This window comes from Schistocerca americana, chromosome 3 (assembly GCF_021461395.2).
Source record: "Schistocerca americana isolate TAMUIC-IGC-003095 chromosome 3, iqSchAmer2.1, whole genome shotgun sequence".
Classification (NCBI taxonomy): domain Eukaryota; kingdom Metazoa; phylum Arthropoda; class Insecta; order Orthoptera; family Acrididae; genus Schistocerca; species Schistocerca americana.
The window spans coordinates 364589559-364614536 of NC_060121.1; the positions used below are offsets into that span (position 1 = coordinate 364589559).

The 24978-nt window shown below is 38.5% G+C and overlaps 1 protein-coding gene across 2 annotated transcripts in view; it reads right to left on the reverse strand.

Annotated features, from left to right (window-relative positions):
* Nucleotides 1-19799, reverse strand: part of LOC124606729 (ras-related protein Ral-a) — a 34234-nt gene extending 14435 nt beyond the window's left edge. Inside the window, exons 1-6 of one of the 2 annotated variants that reach the window (XM_047138761.1) lie at nt 19426-19796; nt 19208-19340; nt 19001-19122; nt 18834-18920; nt 10709-10883; nt 5974-6090 (exon numbers count right to left, since the gene is read on the reverse strand). In XM_047138761.1, coding sequence (XP_046994717.1) covers nt 5974-6090; nt 10709-10883; nt 18834-18920; nt 19001-19122; nt 19208-19312 — 606 coding nt within the window. In that variant the 5' untranslated portion in view covers nt 19313-19340; nt 19426-19796. Of the gene's footprint in view, nt 1-5973; nt 6091-10708; nt 10884-18833; nt 18921-19000; nt 19123-19207; nt 19341-19425 lie in introns of both variants that reach the window. The other variant, XM_047138762.1, reaches the window with a different exon arrangement.
* Between the last annotated feature and the right edge of the window lie 5179 nt (nt 19800-24978).

Here is a 24978-nt window from a genome sequence, read left to right on the forward strand (position 1 = left end):
TGAGCTGTGGTAAATATGTACCACCCAAAGGTATAACAAAGTTCAAATTTGATCACAAGTAGCAGGTTTTACAATTATTTTAAAAGATATCAGAACATAGAAAAAATTATTTTTAAGATAATTGTGACACACATTTATCAATGAATTTGACGTAATGTCACACACTAAAGGAAGTACGCTATTTTGTAAAAAATGACATTTCAAAACCTTGACTTTGTACCCAATATAGGTCAATTATTTCAAAAAAGAAGACAGCAACCAGCCACTGTTGATAATACTATTTATTTACAATAATAGTGCCATAACTGATTTTGAGCTCATGGGTTCATCTACAGATGGCTGTTCATGTCAAGATGCATATCTTGTTGAAAATAACATAAGTTTTTGTCTATTTATTTCCCATTTTGTGAAAGGTTCTTGGGATTGTGGTGCCCAACAATATCACTGTTAAGTAGAGTGAACACAAGTAGAAGTTCATGGTTTAAATTAATATACATAGTGTGCACATACTATACATAAAATATTGGTAATTTTTCGTGTGTGTTACACTTTAAGATACATCACACACATGTGCCAGTAAAATTTTAAATAATCACTAAATATGTCTGGTCTTGTGCACTCTAAATTCTTTTAAGCAGATGGTCCTCAAAGTGTTAAGTTTTAAATAAGAGTTGAGCGCTCTGTGACTTAAACCTGATATTAAGTTTTTCTGTGTGGTTTTCGCAATGTAAATTTTCTTGGAGTACCACTACTGTATTATCTCTTGTTAGGTTCTTTATTATGGCGTAATGCCATGCGTGCCAGAAGATGAGAACATGCACTTGAAATCAGCCAACAGTTGAAACTGGTGAACAGTTTGGACTGTAACACTTCGTTTCAAATAAATTGACTGCCTCTATGGAAAAGATTAATAAAAGCCAAATTGCTTTAGCAAACAAACAAAAATAATTTCATATTCTGCAAGGCACTTAATGCTTGACAGCCAAAAATCATAAAAATAAAATAAAATCAGAAAACTAACAACAATTTTAGCCTTCTAGCAAAATCAAACTTCTGGTTACTTGAAGTGGGAGAAGGTACTGCTCTTACGCTACTCAACTACACATCCATGTGAGCCTGCTGGAAAGTGCTCAAACGAACCTAATGCAAACAACTGTGATGTCACACTCATCGTAAGCACTTTGTTGTTATGAAGTACTGCACAGTCTCTGTCCTAAAGCCTTTGACACATTTTGCTGTTGACGGACGTTACAGTATCGGTTCTTACCAGCTGAAATTACAAAAAGTTAACTGAAACCTAGAACACTGAAAAATTCGCAAAATTCTAAAAAAATTCCTGGGCTTTTCCCAGGGCGTATGAACCCTGAATGAAACTGTATCTCAATCAATAGAATGGTCATGACATTGAATGTACAGTAGGCAGCTCAGGAAAGACTGCAAGGGGTGAGGCAGGGAGAGGGGGAAAATTTTTTTCCCCACTACCTTCTGCCCTGCGGCAGCCTGTGGTCTGTGTTACTAGATGCCCAAAAGATACTGTCTTACTACTAGACTTCAGTGTCAGCTTTACTGTGTTTCGTAGTCTGCGAACATTCTAGTGCAACATGCATAAAAACCACCACATCCTTCCACTTTTCACTGTGTACTGCATTTGTGTGTTTACAGAGTGTAGTGTTGCCAACTGTCGCTGTGTGTTTCTCTTTCGTCTTGTGCATGCTCGCTGCCATCCCCCCCTCCCTCCCCCCATTTTCTGCTCAAATCGTAAATGGTTCATGGAAAGAATGATTGCTGGAAATCCTCCATGTACATGTCAGTTATCTCTAACTTTTTACTCACACTGTTTGCATGAGAGATACATAGTAAGAAGTAATATATATTTGTTGACTTCTTGGAAATTTAACAGCAAAGCACACTGATGCACATGCCTCTCTTGCAGCATCTGCCACTAGAGTGGATTGATACTCTCCGTAACACTTCCATGCTTACTAAATGAACCTGTAATGAAATGTACTGCCGTTCATTGGATCTTCTCTACGAGCAGAAGTCAAGTATAAATTGAAGGTTTGTTGACGTACTGTATTTCCTGAGCATTTTTTCAATGATTCTCAGTCTAGCATCCTCCTTTCCTGTGATTTATTTTGTGTGATTATTCCACTTTAAATTGCTCCCAACTCATGTTGATTCTTACATGAGATTTTCAGTCCCCAAAATCATCATAATATGCGAGCATAAAACATGTTCCAAAATTTTACAACAGACTGACAACACTTCTTGGAAACAGGAATGACTTGTGCTTTTTTTGCCAATCATTAAGAACACATCACTCCTCCTGAGACTCATGGTACACTGCTGCTGGAAGAAAGTAAAGTTCTTTTGCATAGCCTATGTAGAATTGTACAGGCACCCTGTCAGGGCCAGTGGCAGTACTGTGCATGCTTTCCTTTTATCCAGGCAGGCAAGCTGCCACATGTTACCAGCAGAACAAACAAGCAGCTTCAATCCCTTCACGCCAAGCTATGCCCAGCGTAAGGAGGCTACAGGAGTCTTGTTTGCCAGTCCTGTTTCCCACTGTGCTATGCTATGTAGCAGTTTATTCCATACGATTTTACTGTATTGCTATGAGAAGGGTTAGGAAGTTTATGTCTTTTATTGAGCAAGTATCAAAAGACTGGGTTCAATCAAATATGTATTCATTTTGGATTATTGTAGGCCACAAAATGGTGGATTTTATTTGTCCTTTAGGACTTATTTGTTTATTTCAATATGAACAGTTTTCTCTGCAACTTCACTCTCTTTCAACTAGTACTGGCTATTCTCAAATAAAATCATCAGGTCACATCTAATACATGTTTTCTGTAGTAAGTGGAACCCTCTCAAAGTCGAGATTCTCTGCACCTGTAGGTGTCTATTATACTGCAATGTCAACTAAAGAAACATTTTGAAAGTCTTGTTTCTGTAACCTTAGTGTGTTTCAGCCAAATATGACCCCTCTTATGCCAATTTTAATTACTTTTTCCAGGATTGTATGGTAGGTTTGTTGTATTCATTCTAAGTGGCCAGACTAGAATATTCTAAATCCCCAAATGCATTTTACCAATGCAAAGTTTGTTTTTCGTATTATGTTAATCTAAAAATCAAAAGCTTTTCTTTCATATTACACTTTCTTCACAGTACATTGCATACACTAGAAGGTAGTTTTTAATATCTACTGAGCCATACATTTTTCCTGCCTCAATGTATGTCCACCCTCGGTAGCTGAGTGGTCAGCGTGACAGAATGTCAATCCTAAGGGCCCGGGTTCAATTCCCGGCTGAGTCGGAGATTTTCTCCGCTCAGGAACTGGGTGTTGTGTTGTCCTAATCATTATCATTTCATCCCCATTGACTCGCAAATAGCCGAAGTGGCGTCAAATCGAGAGACTTGCACCAGGCGAATGGTCTACCTGACAGGAGGCCCTAGTCACACGACATTATTATTATACCTCAATCAATGTTTGCCTAAATTTAAGAAGCCTGAAGTCCTTTGCATACATTTCCACACACTTGTCAGCCACTAAGTCTTTGTCCTCTTTCCAAATATTTATGGAGGGAGGAAATTGCCGGTCAAATTTACAAACATATCAATGCACTCTAGGTTCTCTAATATATGTTTAGTAACTCTTTACACAATTTGCTTTGTGAGACACCAACAGATTTAGCTGAAGCTGCCTCATAAACATATGAAAGCTTTTCCCCAGCTGGATTTAGGCTCTGTTCCGTGACTGGTATACATTCCCCAATTCCTAAATTTTGACTCAATCTCCATTAAGTTTGGGTTTGTTCATTTTGCTGCTCCCCAGTTATAATAAATGAGCAGTAGTGAAACTACGTACACGAACAAATAGCTGACTAGTCATGTTGGACTGACAGCACAAGCTGTTGTCAGATTCAGCAAGCTGAACAGGTCCCATGAAGTTTTCCAGGCCTCGGAAACCCAAGTTGTCCTGCTTTAACCATTGTGCTTCAGTACATATGTACTCTTGTTTCCACTGTGGCAGCTTGAGCTGCTTTAATGGTTGTGGTGGAGATATAAGCAGTCAGGCTGGTACTGTCAGAGTACACCTAGGTATGATTTTTATAGATCATATTACAGGCATTCATTCTTAATCTATTGCACTGCTATGAATACCAATGCTTTGGGTGTGGCATTTTAAGAATCTGGAAACGCAGAGTTCAGCAATCATCTGTACCTGAAGTTCGAACTATGTGCTGTTTATTTTTTGTTTTTAATATTCCAGGCACGATCCAGTTAGAGCCCTGAATGTTCAGTTTACACTGAAGAATGGAAAAATCAACTGTGAAATTTCTATCATTGCGACCACCTTCATTCTCTATTTTCATTGTAATTTTGATCAAAAGCTTGCACTTCGGGATAATGCCTTGAAAACACTGAATGATGCAGAGAGTAACACCTGCTCTTGCTAAGGCAAAATAGCAAAAAACTCATTAGTTAACTCCAATCAGTCACCTGTGTTAAATGAAATTAACATTGTGTGCACCAGTGGTTCCTCCCTACTGACTGAAAGACAAAATTAATTCTGTAAGAAGTAGGACTGCTACTCTACTCTTTCCATTAAATAGCAAACAAGTGGAAAGCAACAGAAAGTGAAAAACTTTAAAGTTGTCAGATTTTAATTGATGAATCTGATGACTATCTTCAGACGAAGTATTCCCCTGAGGCAACCAAAACGTCCAAAATTTATAACCACCACCAGCTCTTCAACTTAGCAGAGTAGGAGGAATGTTTGAGTTGAGGAATATAATTAAGGAATAAATTCCTAGAATACAGTTAAACACTGTTTGCATGAGACAATCTGAATAGTCAGTGAGTCATAATACTTTCAAGTTGATTTCGGTGGTCTGTACCTATCCCTCTTGTTACAGAGCTCCAAGCAGTTACAGTAACAATCCAATTGCTTTTGTGAGTTGCAATATACTTACCTCCATTTACTACCACAAGTGGGTTTATCCTCAGTATGATGAGTACTGAATTATCCTTTCACTTTCTAAAACTTTCATCATATTCAGGCACACTGTGTGCTCTATAAATGTCTAATTATTCAAGGAGTACCGAGGTATGTATTCCTATAATGGATGACAACAAATGCACTTTAGCACTACTATGCAGTCATTAACGACCTTCAATATCCCCTCATTCTTTTCTGCCCTTGCTGAGCGTTCATCTGAAAGCATTTGACTATTTGTACTCCTGTGACTAATGTCCAAACTGGATATGGCTAGGAAATCAAGCCGTGTCCTAAAGGAAGTTTCAAATATGGATAATTGGGGCACACACACACACACACACACACACACACACACACACACACACACACACACACACACACAGAGAGAGAGAGAGAGAGAGAGAGAGAGAGAGAGAGAGAGAGAGAAAAATCCAAAAATCTGAGTAAGCCAAGTACTAACCAACTGACATACGCAGATGATAGATGTGAGCAAATAATAGTCATGCAAAATAAGCATGCATTCTGAAAGCTATTAGAGGCAACATGAAGCATGTCAAAATGCAATAACGAAGCAAAGCATGCAGTCCACCACATGGTTATTAACTGCAAATATTTAACAGAAACTCAAGTTCTGTGGCTTGTAGAGCAATGGTGACTTAATATTTCTTCTAGTCTCCCTTGAAATATTGGCCATGTTGAATTTATTTATTTGTTTTTCCTCACTCTCACAGAAAAATTATGAATGGTAAGGCTGCTTTTAAAAATCCATCACTATATTAAATATGACATTTTCAGTGTCCTTAGGGAGTATGCAATACCCAGTTATGAATTAATTTACCCAAAGAGGAAAGGTCTATGCAATCAACAGGTTAGTTCATCCTAAATTTCACATTCTTACACATGCCTCTGACTTCTTAATGAAGCTAAAACTTCTAATAACATATCCTATCTGTAATAAACTTTTTTCCAACCTAAAGAATTACACATTTGAGCTTCTTCCTCTTGTTTTTGTCTTTCCCTCGCCCATTGTTTGTCTTATTATCCTCCATCTTCCGAGATCGGATTTCTCGCATCAGGTCGAAAAACACCTGCAATGTTGCAGGCATGTAATCAGAAAACGGATTCCAAAAATAATGCTGTAAAAAATAGCCTCACAGCAGAAAACAAATTAGAATATAAGCTTCAAATACTAAATGTGGTTGAAACTCAAACTTATTGGCTATCTCTTAGTTCACTGTAAGAGGTTTGACAATATTAAACAAGTGGCAGTTTCTGCAACACATCAATGCAGCAATTTTTGCCCTGAAGGTTTGAGCATAGAAATGTGTGTTCTGAACAATGTATTTGAAAAAGTTTCTCCACCCATCTTCTGTAGATGATGGCCTATAGTTTAACATCAAAACAGCCTATTTTCCAAACTAGTTAGCAGTGATGTGTGCATCTCAAAAACTGTACATACAAAATGTAGGCATGCTGGAAGCTTTATATTATGGTGTCCATTAAGAGACTGAAACAAGAAATGCAAAGCAGAAATACTGATAAGTGAAAAAATTCAAAACTTGACAACTTATCAAATTTTACTAGTGATATGTGACAAACCCATAAAAACTGAAACATAGTTTAATCTGGTGTTATATTTCTGTAGAAAAATAGCCTTTAAATAAAACATAACAGACATTACACACCAATAATAAGTAAACCCTTATTAACAATAAGAGCTGGTCACTCAGAAATGTTTGTAATTTTATTAACATTTTTCTTGTTTTATCGAATAAGCTATAATAAGCATACAAATTTGCTTGCAAATTTTGATACCAAATTATTCAACTGTTGTGCAAGATTCAGCAATCATCATCAACATTTTTATCAACTGTTTGTAACAACCATTCAAAAAACAGTTTTCTCTGACTTTAACAATGACTGAGTTATGGGTTTTGTATCATGTTACGTAAGCTAAACAAATTCGTTATTGACAACGTAAAAGGAGTAGCAAATTTGTGCAACACTATGAAATGCAGAGTAAAGCAAATTTCTGCTGGGATGAAAATTTCACATATCAAGCAGCTAAAGCTCTTTGATAGTGTGTTCATTTTTTGCCAATCTTCTTCCACTCTTCTGAAGATGTTAGTTTCCATTAACAATTCTAGTTATCTTTTTCTTTCAATGATCAGGTCACATACAATTTTTACCTTGCAGAATAATTTCTATTATACACAAAACAAGGAGCAGACACTATCAGCAAAAATTTACTGCCTGCTCTCAGAAGTTCCCCATAAATAGTTTCCTACCTTCCTCTTAGTCCTGTCACACTATTCATCAATTACAATCTTCAACATTTTTCATACATTACTACAAGAATCTGACTCATTCATTTCCAGAAACCATATCTGAAATTAAGAGTGGCTTGAACATCATATGCATCAACCATCATGTAGTACAAGATTACTTTTTATGAACTGACTATTTTGTAAACATTTTGAAATGATAACAAAAATAAGAAATTATCTTAACTATCCTGCTGTGGACAACATGCAAGAGTGCGTTCAGCCCTTTCTGTACAACTTTACAGGGCATGCTGTTATGACGTCAGATATAATTTCTGGGCTATTTTTTTGTGCGTCAGATGTCGCACTGGAAGATCAGAATTTGCTATTTTCCAGTTTAATATTTTCTGTTGCTCTACAACATTTGGTGTTGCATTTTACACATTCTCAAGTCTCACCCGCACACTTACAAACCTTCTCACACCATCAATTTTTCAACCATTTTCATGATTTTGTCTTGCTTCAAGATGACTGACAAATATTGTCTGACAACAATTCTTCTAAGTGCGTCCAAACAGATACGTCCATTACATGTCTTAACTATTCTAATTACCAAATAAAATTAAAACACAATTTTCTACAGAAAAATCAGAAAACAGCTGCGGTTGGAAGATTAATGTGGTAGTGCTGCGAATGCATTGATGAGATTCTGGTAAATGCTGCAGATAGTAATCAGAGAAATTAAATGAAGGATTGCATAAAAATTGATATTGACCAGGAAACCAACACGATATCAGTGTGGAATAATGGTAAAGGTATACCTGTTGTGGAACACAAAAAAGAAGAGAAGATGTTTGGGCACGTGTTTATATCATCAAATTGTAAAAATGAAGAAGAAAAGGTCACTGGTGGTAGAAATGGTTATGGATCAAAGTTGTGCAATATATTTAGCACAAAATTCATTTTGGAAATAGCGTCAAAAGAATATAAAAGGGCTTTTAAAAAAATTTGGGCAAATAATATGGATAAGACATCTGACCCAAAGATATGGATTTTACTGGAGAAGATTATACAAAATTAACATTTTCCCCTGATGTTACAAAATTCAAAATGCAAGCTCTTGATAATGATATAATGGCTCTAATGTCGAGGAGAGCATATGATGTTGCAGCATCCACAAGGAGTGTTAAAGTTATGCTGAATGAAAAACTTTTGCACGTAAAGGACTTCAAAGATTATGTGGAACTTTATCTAAAAAATAAAGACGAGATGGGTAATCCTCTGAAAATAGTGTATGAACAGGTGAATGAGAGGTGGGAGGTGGCAATAACTATTCAAGACAGAGGATTTCAACAAGTATCATTTGTTAACAGCATTGCTACAACATAGGGTGGTAGACATCGATCATGTTTCTGATCTCATTGTAAAGCAATTAATTGAGATACTGAAAAAGAAGAAGAATACAAATGGTACCCAGATCAAACTCTTCAAAGTGGAAAATCACATATGACTCTTCGTAAACTGTTTTATTGTGGATCCGACATTTGACTCACAGGCGAAGAAAAATGTGGCTACACAGGCAAAAAGTTTTGGATCGAAATGCCCACTTTCAGAAAAATTCATCAACAATATGCTGAAATCTGGCATTGCTGTATCTATTCTCTTGTGGGCAAAAGCCAAAACTGATTCTCTCTTGACAAAAAAATTGCAGCAAAAAGAAACAATCAAGACTCACAAGCATACCAAAACTGGAAAACGCAAACCACATGGGAATCCAAAATTCTCTGGTTTGCACTCTTATTCTTACCGAGGGAGATTCAGCCAAGTCATTGGAAGTGTCCTGCCGCGGTTTAATCGGCAGAGACAAATATGGCTTCTTCCCACTTGGAGGCAAGCTGCCGAATGTCTGCGAAGCTTCTTACAAGCAGATTATCGAAAATGCGGAAATAAACATCATTTGCATTGTTGGGCTTTGGTACAAGAAGAAATATGAATCTATGAATGATCTAAAGACCTTGAGATATGGAAAGATAATAACGACAGATCAGGACCAGGATGGATCACACATCAAAGATTTGCTGGTCAATTTCTTTCAACACAATTTTTCAAACTGGAAACTACAATGATGCTTACCTCTATGTGTGCATTTGACGATATGCAGTGCCTCAGAAGATTTGACTCAGTTACTCAAATCCTGAAAGAATATTTCAACTTGAGACTGACTTAATATAGAAAACGCAAGGTGCATTTAAAAGGAATGCTGCAAGCAGAATCCTTGAGGCTGAGCAACCAAGTGAGATTTATTTTCGAAAAATGTGATGGTGTTCTTGTTGTGGAAAACAAGCTGAAGAAAGTAATTACTGATGAACTAAAATAAAGAGGATATGATCCTAATCCAGTAAGGCAATGCAAACTCAAGCAAGACAAAGAAGCGTTACTGGAGGAGGAAAACAATGGAGATTTCTCAGGATGAGGTGACAGGATATTGATAAGCTGTTTGACTATTTCTTAGGGATGACAATGTGGACTCTTACTAAGGAGAGAAAGGATGAACTGCTGGCAAAGTGTAATGAGAAGCTTCAAGAATACAAAATTCTGCAGGGCAAGTCACCATCTGACCTGTGAAGGGAGGACCTGGATGTTCTCTCAGAGGATAAAGTAGAATCAAAAAAGAGAGAGAGAGAGAGAGAGAGAGAGAGAAGAGGAAGCAGTAGATGTAGTTGGTAAGACTGTCAAGGGCAAAAAAACTGTCTGAAGCACAAAGCTGGTGGTAAACAGTCAGAAGCCCAACACAATGCCTTCACCTAGCGGAAGGCGAATTGCTCCAAAAATTGATCCTGACTGCATGCAAAAGGCAGAAAAGGCAACTGCTGTAAAGGAAAACAAATACAAATGTCAAGGAAAGAAAAAGAAAGATGAGGATACTCTTTGTGATGGTGTGAATGACAGACCACTGCATGAACGAGGAGGAGGATCCCAAGAGGGGCTGGAAAAGAAACTCAAGGAGAAACATAAAGAGACCTTGAAACAAACAAAGCAAAGTGTTACAAACAGTGACAGCAAAGTTGTGGATACATGCTCAGTGGCTTACGACTATGTATTGTGAACAAAACAGGAGCTTCTTTGCTGTGCCTTAGCAGTATGTGCTACAGATGCTCCGTAATAGAATTCATTTGTGCACAGCATATTTAATTAAAAAGCTGGTGTGGACATCGATGGTTTAGCTATACAACTTAAACATAAAAGACTGCAATACACATTGCAATATATAAGAAATATCTGAGCGTTCATTTTACACACTTCGGGTTGTTGTTGTTTTTTTTTTTTAATAAATCATCTGTTACAACATAAGTTATTTGGATAACATTAATTCCATAATTTTATCAAAACAACATGGTACTCCAAAGTCAAGACAAACATTTTCCTTACGCAATGAACTTACTTTGTCGACATTTTCACGTGTTTTTGCTGAAGTCTCCACATATGGGACACCCCACTGCTGTGCTCTAGCCGTTGCATCTGCTAATGAGACTTTTCTCTTCTCATCTAAATCACTTTTATTGCCAACAAGAAGAAAAGGGATATTTTCATCGTTTTTCACACGAAGTATTTGTTCCCTGAAATATACAGGAAGTAAGACAAAGTCCAAAACAATTGTTCTCCCACAAGAGGGAGTCCACATATCCGAAAAACTGTTTAGGTTTTACAGTACTTAAAGTATCATAAGAAAATAAATACATAAAACATACCTGAAAAGAAACTTCAGGTTTTAATACTTGAGAAAACATTGTAAGAAAGTAAGTATATAATACATCAATCTAAATTGTTTCCACAGTACAAAGATTGACTATTGAGGGAAACAAATAGTTTTAGGTCTTAGAAATAAAACAAAATACAAAAGGATGAAGTCAAAAGGCACCTTCTGAGAATTTGTATGTATTTATCTCTCAGCCAAATAAATATTTATGTTTGAAATGTTTGGATCCTACTTTTCCCCTTTTTTTCTCAGTTCTCCTTTCTCAATAGTGTTAAGTATTTACTATATGACCCTCACCAATAAAATCCATTATGAATTTTACTTTGGTTATTACTATCACTGCTGAATCCTCAATGCTGTTACTGTATTTCTATTCTGTAAGCGGAACAGTTATGAATAACTTTACTTTTACCACACATTATAGACTAATATGTGCATCAGCTTGCACAACAGACAGAACTCTGAACAGCCAGAAGTTTGGTACCAACACGTACAGACAAACGACTACATGCGACAAGAATGTCTCGGTACAGGATCACCACAGCAGACTCACTTGCCACAAGTAATGAATTGAGGAAGAAAAATCACTCAAGTAAATGGGTCAACAGAAAGATCCGATCTCATGCGTCGGCTTTGACCCGTGACGTAAGGGTGTTGTGGTGTGTGACGTCACTACGGCGCGGAGTTTGGTTTGTGAGTGTGGCGTGTTTGTAGATGTCGTGTTGTTTGTTGTGCCCTCTGGTGGTATGTTCATGGTTTTCGTTTGTTTGGTGCGTTGGGCTCAGTTTGCTGTTGCTCAGTGGTGAGTGCTGCATGCGTCATTTTGAAGAGGAATTTGTATCAGTGAGTTAACAGTTTTGTGCGATGGTTAATGTAATGATGATTGCTGTACGTCGGGTGAGTGTTATTAAGTGTATTCGGTTGTGGTTTTTTGTTCAGGAATGGGTATGAAAGACCGGATTAATAGTGCTCGGTTGAGGGCTATGATGGGGGAGACAGCTATAGAGCTGATCAAATTTCTTCAGCTATTTGGCTTAATTGCCGACGTCGTGAAGTGCGGCGTGTGCCGCGAACCAATGAAATTGTTTAAAGTTCCGGCCTCTCGGACCAGGGACGGTTACATGTGGCGCTGTCGTAAAGATGACATATGGCGTTCCATATGGCACGGTACCTGGTTCGAGAAGTCTAGATTGGGCATGCGTGAGATTGTGCTTGTTACATATTATTTTTGTTATAGATCCCCGCAGAGTTTTTGTGCGCATGAGACTGGTGTGAGTGAGAGGACTGTTTTAGATTGGTATTCCTTTTGGTGTGAAGTGTGTTCGGAATTTATTAAGTACAGGGGTAAGCTGGGGGGGCATGGGGTGGTTGTGGAGGTGGACGAGTCACAGTTTGGGAAAAGGAAGTATGGGAGGGGGAAGTCTGTGGCTGGTCTTTGGGTGTGGGGGGCTGTTGTTCCGGGGGGTGGGGGTTCCGAATGTGTTTTTAGGGTTGTGGGAGGGAGGTCGAAGGCTGAATTAGTGGGGTTAATTGAGGAATATATAGAGTCGGGGTCCACAACAGTTTCTGATGCTTTTTCTTCTTATAGGGGGTTGGGTGAGAGGGGATTTAATCATTTAGTAGTGAACCATAGTTTAGAGTTTAAGAATTATGATACAGGGGCTTGTACTAATACAATAGAGGGGATGTGGGGGGTGGTTAAGTCAGTTCTTGGGATGGGGAAGAGGCGCTCTTCCAACCTTCAGTCTCATTTAGATGAGTTCTGTTGGCAGAAGAGTGTCCCAGAGGTCTATTGTATTTTTCGGGTTTTTTTAAGGGCTGTGGGTAAAATGTATAGGCCGAAAGTGGTTAGTTAGGGGGGGCTGGGTAGGTGGGTGGGTGGCTGTGGTTCAGGGTGGGGTGGGTGGTTTATTTTGTTGTATAGTGTTTGTTAAGGTGGGGGGGGGGGGGAGGGGGAGTGTGTTTGTTTTTTGTTTTAGTTGTGGAGGATCTATTTTGTTGAAGTTTTTGTTGAGTTGTAGTGTGTGATTGAGATGTTTTTTTATGTTGTATTTGGTTTTTGTTTGTGGGTTTTTTATTTTGGGGTTGTGGGGGGGGGGGGGTTGAGGTGTGGGTGGGTTGGGTTTGTCTTCTGGTTCAGTATTTTTTCGTTGGTTTGTGTGTGTGTGTGTGTGTGTGTGTGTGTGTGTGTGTGTGTGTGTGTGTGTGGTGGCCAATCTAGTTTGTGGGGCTGGAACTTTCTTGTGGTAAGTTCCCTTTTGTTTTCGGCGTACGTGTTGTGTATTGGGGTATAGGGAAGTGTTTCAATGAAATTTGTGGCTGTGAAGGTTGGTATTGGTATTCGTATTGGGAGATGTTTTTGAGTTACATAGGTCAAGGGTAGTGGTCGATCCTAAGTCATGGGATTGGTAGCTGCTGTTGAGCTATATAGTTGGAGGGAAGTGTTCAATCTCAATGTTTGGTGGAGTATGTTGATTTTTGTAATGGGAGATGGGATCGGGGGTTGCTGTTTAGCTATACAGGTCAAGGGAAGTGTCCGATTCCAGATAAGATTGTGTTTTGTGGTATTTGTTGAGTTTTGTGATGTCGGTTTTTTTCGTCGTCTTGCGTGGTTTTGTATGGCGGTGGGTGGCTAAATTTGTTTATATTTAGTTTCTCCCCACCCAAAAACCCCCAATTTCCCACGCTTGTCCCGTTAGAGTCATTAGGCTTTTTATGAAACCTGTGTGTGTGTTGTTTATCTGTGTATTTTCGTCTTTATGATACGTATGGAACGGTTTTATATCCGCCATATTGGAATTGTCGTTTCCGCCATATTTGTGACGTCATGGGTCAAAGCCGACGGGTAGGATCGGACGTTTCTGTACTTCCAAGTAAATGCTACTATTCTACAAGATAGTAATGGATGCATAATAACATAAATGAATGTTCCCACGTCAGGGAGAGACATTAATTTCTTTGCTCAGTGAGTTTAATATGAACTTTGAAGAAACAAAGATATTATAATTTTTCCATTTCTGTTATGAATGAGCTCAATGGGCTAAATGTAACACTCAAAATCCGCTGTACATATCTCAATGTTGTATCTACCACCCGCCCAATCTATAAAAATATCTTATGGATGAGTCCAACATGTCATAACTGTTCTCATCAGAGTTGTATCTCATAAGTAAGCACGGCCATTTGTGAAGGCAACCATGTCATTATTGCTCTTCTGCAACTTTTGCATGGCATTTTATGTGGATGGAAGAGGGCCACAATTTGGTACACAAAATTACTTGGATAATATAAAGATATGTCATATCAAAAAGCTGAGCATGTGACTGAGAATTTGGGTTAATGATACACGAAGAATGCAACAAACATTGTCCAAAAAAGTCAACAATACCGAAAACATCTAGGGAGTTTTTACTATAGTACAAAATAAGTATAAAAAATACTTTAATAAGACAAACATATTGTGAGGTTCACCGAGAACAGACACGTACACTAAGTTATAGAAATCCAATTGAATTTCTGTAGAAGTAACAGGACACTTGACCAAGTGTCATTACACTAAACCAAGTCCCACTCGCCCAACCTATTAATTATCTTACACATGAGCCCACCATGTCTTAATTGGTCTCTGTAAACCATAGGTGCTGGGGTTCAAAGACTCACTGAGCAATCCTAATACAGGTTTCCCAGGGTTTCTCTAACTAGTTCAAGTGAGTACCAGGTCACTTCCTCATGAAGCCAAGGCTTAATCATTGTCCAATCTAAGATGTATCAAATAACCCCTACATTACCTTCCTTATAATCCCAAGCAGTAGAGAGGCAATAAATACATAGTTATAAAAAAGTAATAGCACAGCAGTCACTACTGTTTACGAGATATTGGACCTACACGACATGTTAAAATTGTGTTGCACTCATTCACCTATAAGCATTTAATGGTACTGTTTAATAGCTGAGCCATTTGAATGACCTTACAGACTGATTCGAAAGTTTAAGCTGTAACTTCCCTACACATCTGTCAGTGATTAAAATAATTTCAGACAGACTCTGTGTGTGTGTGTGTGTGTGTGTGTGTGTGTGTGTGTGTGTGTGTGTGTGAGTGAGAGAGAGAGAGAGAGAGAGAGAGAGAACTGTCGAAGGCAACAAATATGATTGTGAAGGCTGTGGTGACAGACCAATACAAAGCATACACCAAGGTCTAGATTAGACTGGAAAGTAACAATACAGCTGAGAGTTGGCGAAGTCATGAAACGGGAGAGTTAGTTGCAATGAGATTGCATTCCAGCACCTAAGCTTAATACGTAATGTATTTAATGTCCCAACCCACTCCCCCAAAAAGTAATTGTTATATCACTAGCTACACAAATCAGCTGCCTACTATCATAATTTCAAATGAGCAACTGTCCTTGACACTTCACTGTCTGAGTGTAAACAGTCCCTCGTCAAGTTTCACTCAGATTAGGGTTCCATTCTGAAACTAACACCTTTAACTGGGCCAATAGTCTGTAGAGAGAAGATTTCAATCTGGTATACAGTATACAAATAGCACTGTATGGCTATATCAGATGATTTTTCAGCTAACTGCCTGTCAAATTTAATAAATGCTGTCCCAATCAATTTGTAGGTATCAGATTTTTATTACCCCAACACGTTTTGAGTTGAAAAACGTCACTGGGCAACTATAGAACTGCTAAAACATTGACTTATGCATACAATGACTTTACTATGGTGTTCCTGTCTTTACATGCAATATAGAATGTCATGTTTACCAGTATGATTTCTTCTTTCAGTCTGCTCCTAATCTTCCATTACTTAGTTGATTGATTTTTTTTTCCTTCTTCTTCTTCTTCTTCTTTATTTTAAGCTTCAAGTTACAGACTCCTACCCCCATACCAATGCAACTTCAACAAATTTCAGTCCATCACTGAACATGTGGTGCACTCTGACATCACAAAGCAGGCTTCCACCACCACCACCACCACCACCACCACCACCACCACCACCACCACCACCACCACCACATTGCTGTTCAATATAAAGCATATGACACTGACATCCTTTCCACACTCCATGGACAGGATCTCTGAGGCCAGCTGCCAATCTACATAAGAAACTAGCAACAACTGCAGTTTTTCCACTTCCAGATTTGAAAAAACCCGCGTATCCAGACATGCTCTAGGGAATAGTGATACGACCCTAACTGCTCACATCGCATACTAAAGGTATGGCAGGCAGCACTGATATAGACCTCAGGTTTCTGAGCAGAAGATGCAGCCGTCTATAATTATAACAATGATTGGTCTTTACATGTTCAGAAATATACTACTGGACACTGAAATAATTAGAAAAATCATGGTGTTCTTTGACGATAATATCAATGGGTGATAACTGGATTATGTCAATTCAAACCAGTTTGCGAGGATACAAAAAAATAATGATCACAGATTCAATCATAGTTAAAACAAGTAGCAGACAGGTTCACAATCGTAAAGTGCAGTCAATCTACAAAGGATACTGCTTACAAAACACTTATTCAATTTATCATACAATGCTGCCTGGGTGCACGGGACACACATTAAATATTGATCAACTGAAAGTTGTGATTCCACCCATCTGATGTAGGTAACTGTTTTGTTACTTCATGTGCCGTACTTTTTCTTTTTGAGTCAGGTTGTGTGAATGGCATGTTTTAGTATTTGGTGGAGGACTCATGTTGGATGTTTAGGTTACGAAGTTTTTCATTAGGCATCTTAGTGAGTCATTTGACACTGTCAGTCACGTGTGTGAGGTTATCATTGGCAGAGAGGGTGCCAGTTTGCAAACGAGTTACTTTAGTTTTACGTAGTGTGGGTGATGGATTCATTCTTGTGTTTTGTATAATTAATGCTGTGTGTTTCTTATGTCTGCGAATTTTCGTTTTTGACAAACAGGGCAGTTTTGGAATTGTGTTTGGGTTCATAGTATCAAGGGCTTCGTTTGAGCTATGTAGACCAAGTTCAATTTGCAACACCGGACTTTTGAATTTTGTGAAGGTTCCTTGTATCGAGGGCTCTATTTGAGCTACAAAGATATGGAAGATTTACAATACCAATGGTTTTTAGTTTTTGCATTTATTAATTGTGTTGAAAATTTTGTATACTTTATTTCTGAGTTAATACTAATAATTGTTGTCGCCACCCAAGATACCTACATCCCGCAGTTCTCCCCTTAATTTCATTTCCTTGCTGGAGTTGAAATATTTCGCATGTTATTTATGTTTCTTCACGGGTTTAATAAGGTGTCATGGTTGAAATAAGGGTGCCAACCATTCTTATGGCGTTATGGGTCAAAGCAGACTGGTGGAATCCCAACTTTCAGTAATCTCACAAATAGGACTAAAATGCAACATTTAACATACACAAAGAAGGCATCATGAATGGACACACAGTTGTTTAAGGAGAGACAAAGACACACCAAAAACCCTAAAATATATTAATTACAACACAAACACAGGCCTTATTATTCCTGGATTCCATGAGTGAATGCAGAAGAAAATAGCTCTAATGTGTGGTAGAACACCAAGTAGCCTATCCATTGCCATGCACTTGACATCTATGTGCACCACATGTCACCTCCAGAGAATAATCCAAAGGGCACAAGACTGATCCAGAAACAAGCCATACACTTCAATAAGATCATGATAGTTCTTCCTTGGTGAAAATCTATCCAAAAAACAATTACTAAACTTTACCAAATAACGCCACTTTCTGGACTACTACTTGATTTTAAGTTGCTATGTACACTAAATGGGAACCTACTGCATGCCACGTAACACCCTTCAGTTTCTCAGTAGCAGCAAATGGGTAACTGATTACACAGTTTACATTTTTGCAAGCCCCTAATCCTGTCTCACTTTCTCCATCACAGATGGATAAATAGTTCTGATGGTATGAGACTTGCTCAACCCAGTCTACTATAGACACATGAGGTTGACAACTTCCGCTTTTCCCCCCACAGATGGAATCCAGTTCCCTTCCCATCAACAAATCAATCTCTCTCTCTCTCTCTCTCTCTCTCTCTCTCTCTCTCTCTGTGTGTGTGTGTGTGTGTGTCTGTCTTTGTACTATTTCTGTAAATGAATACGAACAATGTGAGCAACAGAGTGGCAGAGTGGTCAGGAGAAAATGAAACATTGCTAATAAAAGAAAAGTCACGGGTAATTGTTTGTGTAACAACCAAGTAGCACAGACAAAAGGTCGAACAGAAAATCTCATGTTCAGCACGAAATTTCCAAGGCACTCAAAATTACCAACTGGGATACTGAGAAAGAAGAAATTCATAGCTAGCTTCCTTCACCTGTGAATAGAAAAAAAAAGAGGGGATTATATCAGGAATGGGTGATACTCTAAACAACTATTTAAGATTAGTCTGACACCAGATGGTAAGAACTGAGGAGTAAATGCTGCCTTTTCATCAGTTGTTATTGCTTGGAGGTAGGTAGTATCCTATAAAGCAGCATACCTTGTCCTGCTTTGCTCATTGATTACATTACAGTTTGGTTAAATAGTCTATTTCTGTTAGTTTGAGATATGTAAACTACCAATGTAAAGCTCTAAAATCAGAATGTGTGCGACATCGCCTGAATATTCTTTGAAGAAAATGTCTGAACTATGAAAGCAAGGAGGCCAAAGTTATGGGGTGTTTAACTGAACATAATTCTGCAATAGACATCTGTGAGCATGCAACAGTATCAGTGAGCAATCACTTCTCTGATTCAGCTATAATAACCGACATCTCGTAAAAACACTGAACCTTGAATATGGCAGCAACTCACCTAAATTCTTGTGTAGCCTGGAAACTGTCGTCCTCTGTGATGGAGAACACACAAAGAAATCCTTCTCCACTACGGAAATAATTATCTCTGAAAGCAAATGTTGGAGTATTAGCCCAGACATACAACAATTACAGGAACGCATACACTGTCACTGAAATGATAAGAACCTTATCGCAGCATAGTCTTCTTGGCCAGCAGTATCTAAGATATCAATCTGGACTTCTTCACCGTCTAAAACAACTTTCTTTCGATATGAATCTGCCTTCGTCGGCTCATAATCCTCGACGAACTGAAAACGACGCAAAATATAAACCACACAGTCTATATTTAACATTATTTAATGTTCGTTCCTCATACGTAAGTCTTTGGCTTACCTCGTCATACATAAACTGTAGTGTCAAGGCTGATTTGCCGACACCTCCACTCCCTACCATAATAACTTTATGGAGAGCTGGTTGCTGACTCGGTTTCTTGGACATTGTTTAATTTTCGGCCCAAAATACGTTCCTGAAAAAGTTTAACAATCAGCCAATTTACTTCAGCACTAGTTGCTTGCACTACTGTTTTTATATTTTCCTCCCCTTGCGCTTACCGGCAGTAAGCTAATCCAGTTTCAACACAACAAACGTATCCTACGAAAATACTTCTAAAACTTCTCACAATGCAATCAATACACACCCGTACTTCTACTCAAATGTTCTTAAAGCGCTACAACTACAAGATTCAACACTCTTGTTACGAAGCAAAGACTATCGGTACTCGGTAGCAGCAGAGGCGTTGTCTGCTTACAACCAAAACCAGGCTAAGTACTTATAAGTCGTTGACCTTCTGTACAATTTAACTGAATAGTATGTGGAACAAACAATAAAAAAGAAACTTGGAAAGTTGTACATGGATCATTGCATTTGTGTCAACAACCTGTGTTTACAATGATCGGAAAATCCCAAACTGACGTCTTGAACGAAAGAAACGGGAAACTGCAGTCATTTATTTTACATTTTACCACAACAAGCGATACATTCATAAAATAACCCCCTTAACAGCAACCGTAATGTTGGCAATACGATGCCATTAGTATGCAATTAAATATGCTTATTAGTACGGAAATGAGCGTGAGAATTGGCGTTGAGGAATATGGAACTACGGGGAGCAACGCTTGATCTTATTGCCGAAAAATGAAAACGTGGATTTGCTGTTTAAATGTTAAATAAGGGAGCATTATGCACGTTTAAATCTTTGTTGTTTATATGCTTTAATTTGATTTATTTACTTTAATTTAAAAATTATAGATTGTATTTCTTTGGTATACGCTGTATAAAAAATCAAAAATATTGTAGTTGTTTTACGCGAAGAAATCCTAATCAGACAAATTATGTATGCAGTCACAGAAATTGTTCGCTATTTATCAGGTGCCGGTACTTACGCTTTAATTTCCATTACCCTCAAAGCACTTCGTATCATGTGCGAGCCACCCTTTCAATCTTTATGTGCACATTCACCGAAAATTTTTTCTGTTTCAATAACTCGAGAAGAAAAGTCTTCAGTCAGTTGCCCTATTAATGGTTTAACGATTTATTTATCCTTAACTTATTTCAGGCGTACGTCCATCATAAGAGAAGTAACATTTATCTCTTATGCAACTTGAATTATGCCTGTCGTATTGTGTATTTGCTGTTTTTGCAAAATTTTGCCGGGTGTAGAATGGTTTCTGTACGACATGCAGGCTTGAAACAATGTCCTCAGCATTCTATGCACTATTTGATATATCGTAAAAGTAACACTTTTTCTGAGTTTCAAACGCAATAACGTGTATCGCACTCACTCCAATCACTGCCTCCTCCAGCCCTCTCTTTCCCAGCCACCTATATAACATCCACCCATTTGTCAAAACCAACTAAAATTATAGATGAAATTAGAAGAAAAAGAAAAGCTTGACTCTCAGTCAAGTGAAGGCACTGTATTTCTGTCTTTCCTGTTTTCAGGCATACTACCACTACAGAGACTTCTGTCCATTCACTGCCAATATGCTGAAATATATTTCTTATTCCCTTTTCCACCCACTCCTGGTTACATTGTTTCTTCATGAAGGAAGAGTTTACCAGATTTGTACATTTAATTTAATTTTAAATTTTATTTTGTAACTTAGCCCAGATGCAGATAGCCGTTGCCTTTTACCATTATGAATGCGGCTGTTTTTTATTCTTTACGAGTGAGGATCACTGCGACTGTGATGAATAAAGGTCTCTTGAAATTGTTGCAACCAGTCACCTTCTGTTTTGTTCTTGAATTTGTGTTATCAGATTTCCAGTTCGAAAGCACCTAGCGATCTTTGAATGGTACATATTTATTCGTTGTCTGCAGCAGTGTTTTGTAGAGCAAGTGGAACGTATTACCTGTTGCTAAGTGTATAAAGCGCATTAAAATTAACATCACTGGAAAACATTCAATATGTTTTCCAGAATACTGTGTACACCAAGAACCAACCAACGGATATGAATAACTCATCACGACTCCCACAGTGCTGCAGACAACCAATAACTATGTACCATCTGAAGATGAATCAGTAAATGTTTTGAAACCGATAATGGAATAATAAAAATTTATGAACGAGATGAAAGGTAACTGGTTGCAGTAATTTCAAGAAACCTTCAACCATCATCTGAACAATGGAATGATGACAATGAAAAGTTGTGCCAGACTGAGACTCAAACACAGATTTATCACTTTATGCGAGTGGTCGAGTTAACCATTATGACAGTCTGCGCACAACTCACGGGCAGACCCAAACTTCCATATATCGTCATTCATGCATCACAAGCTGCACTCATGCACATTTTGTTATTTGCATACTGGCATGGGGGTGGGAGGTGTGGGGGGGGGGGGGGGGACATTTCAACTGGAAGTCACTGCCTGGTATCGGCAGATAAATACTATATTGCAGTACCTGCACACAAAATGCTACACAACAGATACTATAAAGCCAGGCGAAAAACAAAAATCGATCTACATAACAAAATAACAGGAAATGAGTATCTGGTGTGTATAATAGGTGCTAACAATGCTGCTAAAAAGAGGCAAATAATTGCCTAGCAGAACTACAGAAGTTCCTGAAATGTTGGGCACAATAATTAATGTCATAAAATGGTCACAACATTACCACACAGATATACATATAAATCATACTCTGCAAACAACCATGAAGTGAAGTGCACAGCAGATGGTATGTCCCATTGTACCAGTTATTAGGGTTTCTTCCTGTTCCATTCATGTGTGGAGCACAGGGAGAATGATTGTTTGAATGCTTCTGTACATGCAGTAATTATTCTAATCTTATCCTCATGATCCCCCATGAACCATGGACCTTGCCATTGGTGGGGAGGCTTGCGTGCCTCAACGATACAGATAGCCATACCGTAGGTGCAACCACAACGGAGGGGTATCTGTTGAGAGGCCAGACAAACGTGTGGTTCCTGAAGAGGGGCAGCAGCCTTTTCAGTAGCTGCAGGGGCAACAGTCTGGATGGTTGACTGATCTGGCCTTGTAACACTAACCAAAACGGCCTTGCTGTTGTGGTACTGCGAACGGCTGAAAGCAAGGGGAAACTACAGTCGTAATTTTTCCCGAGGGCATGCAGCTTTACTGTATGGTTAAATGATGATGGCGTCCTCTGGGTAAAATATTCCAGAGGTAAAATAGCCCCCCATTCGGATCTCCGGGCGGGGACTACTCAAGAGGAAATCGTTATCAGGAGAAAGAAAACTGGCATTCTATGGATCGGAGCGTGGAATGTCAGATCCCTTAATCGGGCAGGTAGGTTAGAAAATTTAAAAAGGGAAATGGATAGGTTAAAGTTAGATATAGTGGGAATTAGTGAAGTTTGGTGGCAGGAGAAACAAGACTTCTGGTCAGGTGAATACAGGGTTATAAATACAAAATCAAATAGGGGTAATGCAGGAGTAGGTTTAATAATGAATTAAAAAGTAGGTGTGCGGGTAAGCTACTACAAACAGCATAGTGAACGTATTATAGTGGCCAAGATACACACGAAGCCCATGCCTACTACAGTAGTACAAGTTCATATGCCAACTAGCTCTGCAGATGACGAAGAAATTGAAGAAACATATGATGAGATAAAAGAAATTATTCAGGTAGTGAAGGGAGACGAAAATTTAATAGTCGTGGGTGACTGGAATTCGAGAGTAGGAAAAGGGAGAGAAGGAAACATAGTAGGTGAATATGGATTGGGGCTAAGAAATGAAAGAGGAAGCCGTCTAGTAGAATTTTGCACAGAGCATAACTTAATCATAGCTAACACTTGGTTCAAGAATCATAAAAGAAGGTTGTATACATGGAAGAACCCTGGAGATACTAAAAGGTATCAGATAGATAATATAATGGTAAGGCAGAGGTTTAGGAACCAGGTTTTAAATTGTAGGACATTTCCAGGGGCAGATGTGGACTCTGACCACAATCTATTGGTTATGAGCTGCAGATTAAAACTGAAGAAATTGCAAAAAGGTGGGAATTTAAGGAGATGGGACCTGGATAAACTGACTAAACCAGAGGTTGTACAGAGTTTCAGGGAGAGCATAAGGGAACAATTGACAGGAATGGAGGAAAGAAGTACAGTAGAAAACAAATGGGTAGCTCTGAGGGATGAAGTAGTGAAGGCAGCAGAGGATCAAGTAGGTAAAAAGACAAGGGCTAGTAGAAATCCTTGGGTAACAGAAGAAATATTGAATTTAATTGATGAAAGGAGAAAATATAAAATTGCAGTAAATGAAGCAGGCAAAAAGGAATACAAACGTCTCAAAAATGAGATTGACAGGAAGTGCAAAATGGCTAAGCAGGCATGGCTAGAGAACAAATGTAAGGATGTAGAGGCTTATCTCACTAGGGGTAAGATAGATACAGCCTACAGGAATATTAAAGAGACCTTTGGAGAAGAGAGAGCCACTTGTATGAATATCAAGAGCTTAGATGGAAACCCAGTTCTAAGCAAAGAGGGGAAAGCAGAAAGGTGGAAGGAGTATATAGAGGGTCTATATAAAGGTGATGTACTTGAGGACAATATTATGGAAATGGAAGAGAATGTAGATGAAGATGAAATGGGAGATACGATACTGCACGAAGAATTTGACAGAGAACTGAAAGACCTGAGTCAAAACAAGACCCCGGGAGTGGACAACATTCCATTAGAACTACTGGCGGCCTTGGGTGAGCCAGTCCTGACAAAACTCTACCATCTGGTGAGCAAGATGTACGAGACAGGCGAAATACCCTCAGACTTCAAGAAGAATATAATTATTCCAATCCCAAAGAAAGCAGGTGTTGACAGATGTGAAAATTACCGAACTATCAGTTTAATAAGTCGCAGCTGCAAAATACTAACGCGAATTATTTACAGATGAATGGAAAAACTGGTAGATGCCGACCTCGGGGAAGATCAGTTTGGATTCCGTAGAAATGTTCGAACACGTGAGGCAATACTGACCCTACGACTTATCTTAGAAGAAAGATTAAGGAAAGGCAAACCTATGTTTCTAGCATTTGTAGACTTAGAGAAAGCTTTTGACAATGTTCACTGGAATACTCTCTTTCAAATTCTAAAGGTGGCAGGGGTAAAATACAGGGAGCGAAAGGCTATTTACAATTTATACAGAAACCAGATGGCAATTATAAGAGTCGAGGGGCATGAAAGGGAGGCAGTCGTTGGGAAGGGAGTGAGACAGGGTTGTAGCCTATCCCCGATGTTATTCAATCTATATATTGAGCAAGCAGTAAAGGAAACAACAGAAAAATTCGGAGTAGGTATTAAAATCCAGGGAGAAGAAATAAAAACTTTGAGGTTCGCCGATGACATTGTAATTCTGTCAGAGACAGCAAAGGACCTGGAAGAGCAGTTGAACGGAATGGACAGTGTCTTGAAAGGAAGATATAAGATGAACATCAACAAAAGCAAACGAGGATAATGGAATGTAGTTGAATTAAGTCGGGCGATGCTGAGGGAATTAGATTAGGAAATGAGACACTTAAAGTAGTAAAGGAGTTTTGCTATTTGGGGAGCAAAATAACTGATGATGGTCGAAGTAGAAGAGAAATTTTTTAACATTGAGTATAGATTTAAGTGTCAGGAAGTCGTTTG